At 37.9% G+C, this 13549-nt stretch overlaps 1 protein-coding gene across 1 annotated transcript in view; it reads left to right on the top strand.

The window, feature by feature from the left end:
- Nucleotides 1–13549, top strand: part of LOC134751099 (progestin and adipoQ receptor family member 4) — a 94654-nt gene that overhangs the window by 29009 nt on the left and 52096 nt on the right. The window contains exon 2 of the mRNA XM_063686447.1: nt 6208–6429. Coding sequence (XP_063542517.1) covers nt 6208–6429 — 222 coding nt within the window. The remainder of the gene's footprint in view (nt 1–6207; nt 6430–13549) is intronic.

Below are 13549 nucleotides of genomic sequence, written 5' to 3'. Positions count from 1 at the left end.
CAGCGCCCTAATTTCAATCGGAATAGCGGCTGGGCTGTGCCGCCAGCATTAAGCCTTTGGTTCTTCAGCAGAATGCCAGTGAGGGTTGTGACAGTGTAGTGGACATAGTGAGTTCGTGCTGTTTGTCGCTACAAGTGTTAGGTGACCCAAACGCAAACACACCATACCCGCCTACAACAAAAGCGCAAGACCTCCCCCAACCGCTTTTCTCGGCGCGGCGCGCGAGCAGCGTGCAACGCGGCTCTTCAAAACATGTCGCGCAAGTGAATAAAAATACGTGAGTCTAAACCGTAAAAATATTTTAATGTTATCGATGAGAGTCAAATTTCACGTTGCGCGATCTACGTACTACGAGCGTTACACGTGTTTTCCAATTTATAGCGAAAGGCGCCTAGTCGAATTGAGAACCCGCCTAGCGGGTCGCTGGCTTTGAATGTGATATTTGTCTGCTCCCTAAACTGTGTTTCCCTACCATGCGATCCGCCAGACCTAGATTTTATAAATAGAAGAACGAGTCCCGCAGGTGACAAGTTGTGTTTGCTTAATGTACATAAAAAAATAACTGTCGTAGTCTACACCAAATTTTGACGCAAAAGTGAGGAAAAAACAAGAGCAACATGTGACAAATGTTTTAACAAAAATATTTAGTATTTCTGTTACTGTTAGTTTTATCTTATTAATTGGAATTTCAAATTCCCTACCCCTTACTTCGCTCGTGTCGCCAAGCACTTAATCGCTTCCTGTGAGTCAACTTCAAATAACGATTCACGTAAATAAAGTTTCCCTGCTCCGTGTCAACTCTTCCCCTCAATAATATTGGCAGGACGCAGGTTATATTAATTTTGTGTTTTGTGTTTTCGTAGTCACAGTCGCATTTGCATTGGCCAGGGTTTTACGCAGGTGTTTTCGAGTGCAGTCATTACCAAGGAAGGCGAACATTCGCTATTAAAACTTAGTAGGTTATCTGAAAGCTAGTGACATAAATGACGTCAACGTTTATACAATTTTAGCATTTAAACGTTTTGCAATAAGCAGTATAATTCCGTAAAAGTTTTTGCTATGTATGTAGGAACATAATGCGCAAGTTTATTTTTATTTTTATGTGATAGCAAACGAGCAGACGAGCCGCCTGATGGGAAGCAGTCATCGTCGCCCATGGACATAAGCAACATCACAGGAGCCACTTAAGCATTGCCGACCCTTGAGAACCCTAAATACCCGCTTCTTGAAGAATCCCATGTCGTAGCACAAAGGAAATACCTCAGGAGGCAACCCATTCCACATTCTGCACGTTCTGGGAAGAAACGAGCGAGATGCTGCTTATTCTTGGTATGCCATGTGTCTAAGAAGTGAGGATGAGCTTTGCTCCTTTGGCGGGAGGTGCGGTGATAGAAACGAGACGATGGCACCAGATCAAACAGTTCCTCGGAACATTCCCCATTGTACAGACGGTAGAATATGCAAAGAGAGCCAACGTCTCTCCGAAGACTAAGAGGTTCTAAGCCGTCAGTAAGTTCGGGATTGCCGACAATACGAACTGCCCGCCGTTGGATGGAGTCAAGGGGAAGGAGCTGGTATTGTGGAGCGCCAGACCAGAGATGAGAACAGTACTCCATATGGGGTCGAACCTGCGCTTTATATAACAAAAGCAGGTGACCCGGTGTGAAGTACTGTCTGGCTCTGTTAACCACCCCAAGCTTTTTGGAGGCCAATTTGGCTTTTTGTTCCAGATGACTACGAAACTGGACTTCGTTCGTAATGTCGACACCAAGTATCCCGATACTTTTAGCGGTGGTAAGGGGAATGCCCTAAAACTTTGGCGCCGTGACAAATGGGGTTTTTTTGGCGGAAAACGCGCAGACTTGTGTCTTACATTACAAGTTAGTTACATTATAAGTAAAATTTGCAAAACAAACAAAACTATCACTGCGAAATACTACAAAATATTTAGGTACCTTTTTATTTTTTGTTGGTTTAGAAGCATTTTTTTAATCGACTTCCAAATCTCAAAAGGATGAGGTTATCAATTCGGTTGTTTTTTTTTAATGTTTGTTACTCCATATCTCTGACATTTCTGGACCGATTATGAAAATTCTTTTTTTGATTGTAAGTATATACATACAGATTGGTCTCGTTTCAGTCAAAACGCAGTTCTGATTATGGGATCCATGAGAAATAAATGGAAATCTTCAAATATTAAAGGCATACATATGTATAGTGGTTTTAGCCTTTTCATCAACAAATCAAGCATTCTCATTTAAAAAATTGACATTTGATGAACTGTAACTGCTGATGATGATCAGAATGGAATTCTTTAATGACGCATAGTTCACGTTTGGCGATTTGTCCTCTTCGTTATGTTTGTTAAGCAAGTTAAGTTTTCAAGACACATTTTTGTCAAGCTCGAGTTTGATGATGGGATCCATGAGGAATCGAGGGAACTCCTCAAATGTAAAAGGCATACATATAGTGATTTTTGTATTGTCATCAACAAATCCAGCATTTACATTTAAAAAAGCGACATTTGATGAAGTGGAACTGCTGATGGTGATGATGATCAGAATTGAACTCTTTAACGACACATAGTTCACGTTTGACGATTTGTCTCCTTCGTTACGGACCCGGATCCAAACTTGCACCTGGAACCAGCCCCGGACTCGGAGTCGGACGTGGTCCTGGCCTGAACTTGAACCTGGACCCGGACTAAGACCCGGACCCGGCCCAGGACCCGGATCCGAACCCAGACCCGGGTGTGGGTTCGGATCTGGGTCTGGGACCTGGGAATGCTACTAGAAAAGTGGGTTCGGTTGAACAGCGACCCTTACAGAAACCAAATGCTACTAGAAAAGTGGGTTAGGTTAGAACTTCGATTCTGACAGAAACGAAATGCTACTAGAAAAGTGAGTGGTTTTACCTCCTTTTCTACATAATTAGGCAAAAGATGCTGTCTTTTTCATTGTATTGTCTGGAATCTAAGAGTGCACCATCAACAATAATCTTGCACCGGCATCCCCCAATGGGGGATCCCATTGAAGTCGGTTTTTGTTTTCTTAAAAATTATTCCTACAAGAACTTAAATAAGAAGCGAAGCGTTTTAATTAAATAACCAGTAAATATCCGGCAGAAGTACCTTCAAGTTCTAGGTTTTTTCAATTATTTTGGGGAAAATTAGATTTTTTCCTTTCAAGTTCATTGTAACCTACTGATGTAGGAAAATACCGAAGGGTTTTCTTTAGAATAATTTACTTTAGTCTAAACACTTATTTACGTATTGTAGCCTCTTCAAGATAAAAACATACAGAATATACAGGAATAGTCATTTATTTATGAATATTTCTTGTTTTAAATTTAATTATAAGGTGCAACTGTAATGACTGTTCGACTTTGGCTATTGATAAAGTTCATGTTCAACTAAATTAATGATAGCAGGACGAAATTACCGATCCTATTCATTTCCCTATTTACAAAAGGGCGGGACTCGCCGGGCTCTCGCAGCGGAGGGCGCGCTCGGTAATAGCCTCATGCACCCCAGCTTCGAGACCCAAGGCACTCGCTATGCTAGCCAACCACTTCACCACAGGCAATCCAGTATCGCTGTAACCTCGTATTATGTATGGTTCTTACGGCTCAAGTCAAGTTATACCAGAAAAGAGCTCACATAATCGAAATACAAGGACCCCAACTTTTTAAATTTGCCCGGATGCATATGAATGAACCCTTAACCTCAATCCGCGACCGGCACTTATCCGCCGTCGTTGCCCCGACAATGTGGGAGCTTGACAAGGGTACGGGGAAAACTCGCCAGAAACTGTTCATATATAGATTACAGAAAAGCGCGAAAAGTGAATTATAAATACTTCACCTTCGGTTTGGTTTGTTTGGTTGGGGTGTCGGAGGGATTTCGCTTTATTTTGGCGCACGCGAACGTATTGCGTGACCGACCGGAATCGCACCCCTCGTGGGGTCAATAGACTGCGTTTGAGGCGAGCACATTTACGATCATTAATAAGATTACGATATTTTTAGTTTATAGTTTAGGGCATATCATAATATCCCCCAAATTGTTAACGTCTGCTCTGGAAGATGCTTTCAAGCTCGTGGACTGGAACGGACTTGGCATTAATATCAACGGCGAATACATCACCAACCTCTGCTTTGCCGATGTTATCGTTGTCATGGCTGAGACTCTGGAAGACCTCGGCAAAATGCTCAACGACCTCAGGTAGAGTCTCTCAACAAGTGGGTCTAAGGATGAACATGGAGAAGACGAAAATTATGTCGAAGTCCCATGTTGTACCCACTCCTTTGAAAGTTGGAGAATCTACGAATACCTGGGACAAACAGTCCAGTTAGGTAAGTCCAACTTTAAGAAAGAGCTCGTCGAACCCAACTTGGGTGGGCAGCGTTTGGGAAGCTACGTAACATCTTCTCGTCCAAAATACCGCAGTGTCTGAAGACAGTCTTCAACCAGTGTATGTTGCCAGTGATGACGTACGGCAGAGTAACGTGATCGCTCACAATGGGCCTCATAAGAAGGCTCAAGGCCACTCAAAGAGTAATGCTGTTTTCCTGCGTGATCGAATTAGTAATGAGGAGATCCGCAGGAGAACTAAAGTTGTCGACATAGCTTAAGTAGCAGTGGGTGGGCCACATTGCTCGCAGAACCGATGGCCGATGGGGCAGAAAGGTTCTCGAGTGGCGACCACGTACCGGAAGATGCAGTGTGGGAAGGCCCCAGACTAAATGGACCGACGATCTGGTTAAAGTCGCGGGAAACCGTTGGTTGAGGGCAGCGAATGACCGTTCGCTGTGGAGATCCTTGGTGGGGGCCTTTGTCCAGCAGTGGACGTCTTTCGGCTGAGATGATGATGATGATGATTTTTAGTTTAACATGAATTGATTTAGCAACAGGGATCTAACTCGTATGTCACTTTGTCATCTACCTCTAGCAAGCTAAATTAAATCCTAACACGAGATTTCAAAGGACTGTTAAAATAAAGGTTTAGGTTTGTTCTGTGGTTTAGGGGTCAGTAATATTTTAGGCTTTTCGAATGACAAGGGCTTTCCCTTGTTTTAGGAACTGTATTATTCTCTCATGCTGCCCGTAAGGTTTTTAACCGCTGGTATTTCATCCTTGTCAACCTTACGTTAGACCGGGCCGTGACAGGGCCGGAGCTTCCGGCTCTTACTTTTCTATGACATGACAGGTGATCACGTGATGCTTTCCATAGAAAACGAAGCGCCGGAAGCTCCGGCCCGGTCACGGCCCGGTCTATCGTGAGTCATCCTTTACTCGTAAAACCAATGTGTACAGAATATTTTAGAAAATCGTCCGATGTTGCTCATCGAAAGTTCAATATCATACATATAAATAATTAAAACCTCATTGTAAGAATTGGAAAATAAATAAAAACACTTTTATAATGAAATTAAATTATGTTTTCAAAATACATTTCATGCTCATTTTAAACATAACCAATTCTTGAAATCGTTCCAAGGATCCTGAAGTCGTACCTTCGCTTTCAAACATATCAGTTGGTAACGCATAAGCATACTTAAAAAAACCGGCCAAGTGCGAGTCGGACTCGCGCACGAAGGGTTCCGTACCATTACGGAAAAAAACAGCAAAAAATCACGTTTGTTGTATGGGAGCCCCATTTAAATATTTATATTATTCTGTTTTTAGTATTTGTTGTTATAGCGGCAACAGAAATACATCATCTGTGAAAATTTCAACTGTCTAGCTATCACGGTTCATGAGATACAGCCTTGTGACAGACAGACAGGCGGACAGACGGACGGACGGACGGACAGACGGACAGACGGACAGCGGAGTCTTAGTAATAGGGTCCCGTTTTTACCCTTTGGGCACGGAACCCTAAAAAGGATAATATTTTGTTTTATCTTTTTTGAAGTCGGTTTTCTTTTTTTTTGTAATAAGTTTTTATTTTAATTAAAGTGATCGCCTGAAAAACAGGGAATCCTAGTTCAGGCCCATGTAAACCGTCACTATTATAGGTATATAGTCTTTGTTTTTACATGAATGTTTACATAAATTGCATAATACGTGATTTGAATAAATTATGTTTATGTTATCGTCGTTATCAGCCAAACTCAGTTAAAATCTCTAAGTTTGAAGATTATCTTAACTAAGGTTAGCCTTTTTTTTTGGGACAAAGTAACCGTATTGTCTTTCCGTTGTGACAGGCGTATCCCTGGTGTACATCCTGGCGGTGCTCCCAGGGCTGCTGCCGTGGGGCGGCGGCAGCGGCGCCTGGTTCCTGTCGCTGTGCCATCTGCTGGGCGCGCTGGCGCCCTGGTGCGGCTCCTTCCTCTACCATCTCTTCATGAACCACGCGCGTGGCGAGCAGCTCTACCACCGGCTTCTGCAGCTCGACATGCTCGGCATCTGGGTCAGTCAGAGCATAGGTCAGTGCATACATATAAATATATTATTTAGAAAATAATAATAATTACGTGCAGCTCGCTTTTTTTTATACTACGTCGGTGGCAAACAAGCATACGGCCCGCCTGATGTTAAGCAGTTTTCGTAGCCTATGCCTGCAATTCCAGAGGAGTTACATGCGCTTTGCCGACCCTAACACTCAGCACCCTCGTTGAGCTCTGGCAACCTTACTAACCGGCAGGAACACAACACTATGAGTAGGGTCTAGTGTTATTTGGCTGCGGCTGTCTGTAAGGTGGAAGTACTTCCCCAGTCGGGCTCTGCTCTAAATCTGGAATGACATCCGCTGTACTGTGCCCTACCACACAAAGCGAGATGACATTCACAGTGCCCATACCTCTCCTTTGGACGTAGTTTAAAGACATACCCGGGTCCACTGGGTCGCTGTACATCACGTAGTGTCGTCACGTCACGATCGACGTCGTGGTGTTGCCAAAACGGCATGGCGACAGCAAGTATTCATCGTTAATGTTATATAGGTACGATAAGCAAAAAGTTAATTTTGGTAAATAAAAAAGAATATTAATTTGAGATGATGATGATGATGAGAGGTATAATCTTTAATAATTAAACAAGTCGTAAAAGAAAGGAAATGTGTGTCCGGAGAATCGAGAACTCGATCCTAATTTCTGCTGTAAAGACTCTTGGATTTGAAATACCTACCAAATTAACTCCTTAATGTCAAATACTGTTGTCGATTTTCGCTTTGATTTTCGAAAAATCTTTTTTGTATAGGTATGTGACGATATAAAACGAATATTTGAGTCTAATTGGGTACTTAAAAATGCTTTAAATTGTCTGCAAATGGCGTTCTAACCTTTTTTTAATGATAAACCTAATCAAGATAAAACGTCCAGCAGGATGTACCTCATCGTCTTCCTTCCGATCTGCGATCAGATCAAAAGGAAGATAATTAAGTGTAATTTAATTCAAAAGAGAGTGTCAAGTGAACACTCCACCAAATAAAATCAGTTAACGTAGCAACTTATTGAATTACCGAAGTGTTTTATACAATGTGAATTTTCTATTCCTTGCAAAATACATTCAATGAAAAGCGCAACGTACCGAAAGCAGTCGTAACTTTTTGATCTAATTGTTGAAATCATGGGCCCGCTTTGTTTTCAACCCCCGGGCACAGTATAGGTACTAAAGTAATGTGTAATCAGTACCGTCACTTCGTAATAGGTATTGTGCTTATCTCGCGCATTCAGTTAATAGACCTGTACCGCTGGCTATATTTTGACCCCTAGGTTATAAAAATATTAAAGTCAATTCTGTTTTCGCTTATGAATACTTTGTTAAGATGTAAATCTTACATTTTGTTTTGTGTCATATATATAATTTGCTTTTCTAGTAATTTGTTATTTTGTGGTAATTATTTTTTATTTTGAATTATCTTGGAGAAAAAAATATTCGAGAGAAAACATGTAACTGTGTTGCATTTAGGATAGTGTTTTTAGTGTGAAAACATAGTTTGTGTCAATTACGTCCACTGCAATCTGATACTATGTCATAATATTCTAAATGACACAAAAAAAAATTAGAGTTAAAAAAAATTACTTAGGTCGAATTTAATCGTTTAAATAGGTCCATTAAATGATTTTGTGTCTTATTAAGGCATAGCTTCATAAGATATTTGATGATTTCGTTGTAACAGGCTGTCACCGTTACAAAAGAATATTAAAGATGTTAGAGTTTACATCTTATTAATTTGAAATGCGGGATAAATAAGATGTATGAATTTGTGTCACTTGCATCCACTGCATAAACAAATATTACAAAAATATTATTTGCGTTCAAACGAAGCTAGCGGGCGGTCTGAATGGGCAACGGAGGCCGTGCAGGGTGGGGCCGCGGCGTGACCTTGCCGTACGCAACGCATGTTTACTTCGCCTGTGCGCCAAATTAACGCAACTTATTCAAAGAAGTTACGCAAACAACACAACAACAAGCAACAAGCAAGCAAAGAATGCGGCCAATTATCTTTTACCTATTTAAAACTCATAGATATTGTACAATGTCACCATTATGCAAAAGAACTGTAAGTACATGTTTGATTTGCGAGCGAGCTGGCAACATTGCGCAGGGAAATCTTAAAAATATCGCGTTTACGTGAACGCCACATACATTTGTGACAGTGATAGGGAAAAGGTACCACTAAAGTAAAATTTGGTTATTAATACCGTGACTTTCTTTCATTCTTTGATAAAAAAAAATGCTATTTATGCAACAAGTGCGGAAATCATCTTTACGCACGTGTATCATACAATGTTTTACTATGCATTGTGCGAGTAAATAAAAAAACGTCATGGCAAATAAGTTTAATTATTAAAAGGAGTGTTTTAAATCGACACGAGTTGCGAATTACCTATTCGCACGTGTATCGTACGTTTTACAGTACATATGGCCCTTTAAACTTTCGACATATGCACGGTAAGTGCTCTTTTCCGCACTAGTGCGAGAAAGTAGCACCATATGTACTGTAAAAAAAAATTAAAAACAAAAAGCACTAGTGCGGAAAAGCAGTACTTTCCGCACGATATGGCTCCGTAGGAAACGCACTTTTCGAGCACATGCATTGTAAAAAAATATATAGGACTGTATCTCCTAAACCATGCGTCGTAGCGCAAAAATAATAAAATTTTCGTTCCCCTTTATATAACCCAAAAGTAATACATGAAAAATACAATGAAAAAAAAAGAAACAAAATCTTTCTAGGGCTGTATTAGCTGTATCTCCTATATCGTGCATCGTAGCGCAAAAATAATCAAATTTTCGCTCCCCTTTAAGAAGCCCCTAATTAAGATTGAAAAACGCAAAAAAGAAAAAGAGGAAAAAAAATCATTTTAGGGCTGTATCTCCTAAACCGTGCGTCGTAGCGCAAAAATAATAAAATTTTCGTTCCCCTTTGTGGAACCCCAAAGTAATATACAAAAAACACAATGAAAAAAAAAACAAAAAAAACTTTATAGGGCTGTATCTCCTAAACCGTCGTAGCGCAAAAATAATCAAATTTTCGTTCCCCTTTGTGGAACCCCAAACTAATATACAAAAAACACAATAAAAAAAAAAAAAACAAAAAAAAAAAACTTTATAGGGCTGCATCTCCTAAATCGTGCATCGTAGCGCAAAAATAATCAATTTTTCGTTCCCCTTTAAGGATCCCTTAATTAATACTTAAAAAAAAACAAAAAAAAACAGGAAAAAATCTTTATAGAGCTATATCTCCTAAACCGTGCGTGGTAGCGCAAAAAGAACAAAATTTTCGTTCCCCTTTACGGAACCCCAATATAATATACAAAAAACACAATGAAAAAAAAAACAACAAAAAAAATCTTTATAGGGCTGCATCTCCTAAACCGTGCATCGTAGCACAAAAATAATCAAATTTTCGTTCCCCTTTAAGAAACCCTTAATTAAAACTTAAAAAAAAACCAGGAAAAAAAACTTTATAGAGCTATTATAGCTATATATGTATATAGATATAATATCTCCTAAACCGTGCGTGGTGGCGCAAAAATAATAAAATTTACGTTCCCCTTTATGCAACCCATAATTTATATTTAAAAAAAAACGCAAAATTTAGAAAATAAATCTTTATAGGGCTGTATCTCCTAAACCATGCGTCGTAGCGCAAAAATAATAAAATTTTCGTTCCCCTTTATGCAACCCATAATTTATATTTAAAAAAAACGCAAAATTTAAAAAAAAAAAAACATTATAGGGCTGTATCTCTTAAACCATGCGTCGTAGCGCAAAAATAATTTAAAAAACCCCTTTAAGAAACCCGTAATTAATACTTAAAAAAAAAAAACAAAAAAACCAGGAAACAAAACTTTATAGAGCTGTATCTCCTAAACCGTGCGTGGTACCGCAAAAACAATAAAATTTTCGTTCCCCTTTATGCAACCCATAATTTATATTTAAAAAAACGCAAAATTTAAAAAAAAAATCTTTATAGGGCTGTATCTTCTAAACCATGTGTCGTAGCGCAAAAATAATAAAATTTTCGTTCCCCTTTATGAAACCCCAAAGTAATATACAAAAAACACAATGTAAAAAAGAAAAAAAGAAAAAAAAACAATAAAAAAATCTTTATAGGGCTGTATCTCCTAAACCATGCGTCGTAGCGCAAAAATAATAAAATTTTCGTTCCCCTTTATGCAACCCATAATTTATATTTAAAAAAACGCAAAATTAAAAAAAAAATCATTATAGGGCTGTATCTCTTAAACCATGCGTCGTAGCGCAAAAATAATTTTAAAAAACCCCTTTAAGTAACCCGTAATTAATACTTAAAAAAAAAACAAAAAAAAACCAGGAAAAAAAACTTTATAGAGCTGTATCTCCTAAACCGTGCGTGGTACCGCAAAAACAATAAAATTTTCGTTCCCCTTTATGCAACCCATAATTGATATTTAAAAAAACGCAAAATTAAAAAAAAAATCTTTATAGGGCTGTATCTCCTAAACCATGCGTCGTAGCGCAAAAATAATAAAATTTTCGTACAAGAAAAAGAAAGAAAAAAATAATAACAAAAAAACTTTATAGGGCTGTATCTCCTAAACCGTGTATCGTATCGCAAAAATAATCAATATCCGTTCCCCTTTAAGAAGCCCCTAATTAAGATTTAAAAACGCAAAAAAGAAAAAGAGAAAAAAATCATTTTAGGGCTGTATCTCCTAAACCGTGCGTCGTAGCGCAAAAATAATAAAATTTTCGTTCCCTTTTATGAAACCCCAAAGTAATAACAAAAAACGCAATGACAAAAAAAAGAAAAAAAAAACAACAAAAAAAACTTTAGGGATGTATCTCCTAAACCGTGCATGGTAGCGAAAAATAATCAAATTTTCGTTCCCCTTAAGAAGCCCTTAATTAAGATTTAAAAATGTAAAAAAGAAAAAGAAAAAAATCTATATAGGGCTGTATCTCCTAAACCGTGCGTCGTAGCGCAAAAATAATCAACTTTTCGGTCCCCTTTATGTAACCATTAATTTATACAAAAAAAACGCAAAAAAAACGTTTTTTTTTATAGGGCTTGATCTCCTAAACCATGCGTCGTAGCGCAAAAATAATTAAATTTTCGTTCCCCTTTATGAAACCCCAAAGTAATATACAAAAAACACAATGTAAAAAAGAAAAAAAGAAAAAAACAATAAAAAAAACTTTATAGGGCTGTATCTCCTAAACCGTGCGTCGTAGCGCAAAAATAATCAAATTTTCTTTCCTCTTTATTCAACCCTTAATTTATATTTAAAAAAAAAAACGCTTTCACTAAACTGCTGTAACTCGGAAACTTAGAATCCACAAAGGGGACTTTACTAAATTATGACACATATTAAAGCCTGACCAGTAATATATGATCATTGTCAAGAGGGCGCTGTTCATTCTCACGTATAGGGTGACAGTTCAGTATAGTATGAAAAAATATTGTATTTAATGAACATCATCATCAATGTAATTAATGTTGCTTGCCACGCTTAAACATAACAAAAATCACAATAAATTGCGTCTTAAAATAAACTTAAAAAGTCTACTAAAAATCGAAACAAAAGTAATTTTTAAGTCGCTGATGTGACATTCTCAATCAAAAGGTAGGTACCACTTTGTCGTTTACCATAAAGACGAAATTTGATTATATCTTTATACAAATAACCTGTCAGAGAAAGTGGTACCTTTTGATTAGGAACGTCACAAATGTTGGTCAGTATGAGGAGTGCAGCCTACAGTTTATTTTTAATTATATTTATATGCCTACTACGGTAAGATTGATAAGACAATGTAATTATGCCTCCGAATGAAATAAATACACTGTATCGCAAAACTAAGTGGCGAGACAGCTCATAATGCCATCTCTTGGTTGGTCTTAACAAGGGTAAAGGAGATAGTATTAAGATCTCAGTCGCCAGCTGATATTGCGGCAAGTATAATAAGCACCCCACCCGCGTAGGTACCCTTCCCCGCGCACGCCCTTCTTGCTCAATTGAGTTTTATTTTGCCAGATAGTAAAAAAACCGTGGATCAAAATGACCCAAATTATGAATGATGTCTCAATGTGGTATTATAATATTGTAGACGTAAACTTAATAATATGATTTTTTTTTTGTGGCAGATACAGGGTGTTAATTAGAAAAAAATTTTTTTTAAATAAAAGCGGTGGATGAATTTGACACAGATTTGTTTGAATAACATATAACAATGTTCTGTAAAGTACAACACTTCACTTACCGACTCTAATATTTTTTTAGGCGTTTTAGGATCAATATTAGGTATTTATTAAATGCCATTATACCCGTGGATGAAAATGACACAAAATGCGTGTGTACGTCGGAAGCCACTTTGCCTTTACAGGGAAACAAAGAATTTCGTCTCGAATATTTTTTTTACAGAATGCTGATTGAAAAAAGAAATACCTAAATTTCTACCTAAGCAAATACCTAGGATGACACAAAATATTATTTTTAGGTTTAGTATATGGTCTGGAAACTATATATAAAAAATAAGCAACATTAATATTCTTATAACCTCAGAAGTTATTGGTACAGGTCTATAATATTCCAGGCTCGATCTAGCTAGGTTTTATCTCGGTTTTATACGTAGTAGTAGTAGTAGTGAACACTTTATTGCACAAAACAAGTACATAACACAGAGAGGATACAGTAAATGTGTACAAAGGCGAACTTATCCCCTTAAGGATATACGTTTTCCGAGCAAAGCTCGGACTCCCAGATATTTGTTCCTAACCAACCATTATTTCTCTTTTTGCGATAGAAACGGGTATCACTGCTCAAGTCGTAAAACAAACGTAAAGATATATTATAGAAAAAAACATATAACAAGTTGTATCATTCGTAAATACTCCTACTTCGAATAGAATACAATTTTTAAACGGCATTACTCCGTATACACGCGGTGATTAAAGGATCTACCCCGAACATCGAAAATCGAAATTTCGATACCTATCTATCTCTCTATCGCTCGAATATGAAAGGAGCACTCTGATAGGCTTAAAAAATTAATAAATAATAAATGAATATAAATAAATAATAAACTTTGTACTGGCTGTTCTCCCAACTGTGTTTG

This window comes from Cydia strobilella, chromosome 2 (genome assembly GCF_947568885.1).
Source record: "Cydia strobilella chromosome 2, ilCydStro3.1, whole genome shotgun sequence".
NCBI classification, from domain to species: domain Eukaryota; kingdom Metazoa; phylum Arthropoda; class Insecta; order Lepidoptera; family Tortricidae; genus Cydia; species Cydia strobilella.
This window is presented reverse-complemented; position numbering and strand designations above follow the sequence as displayed.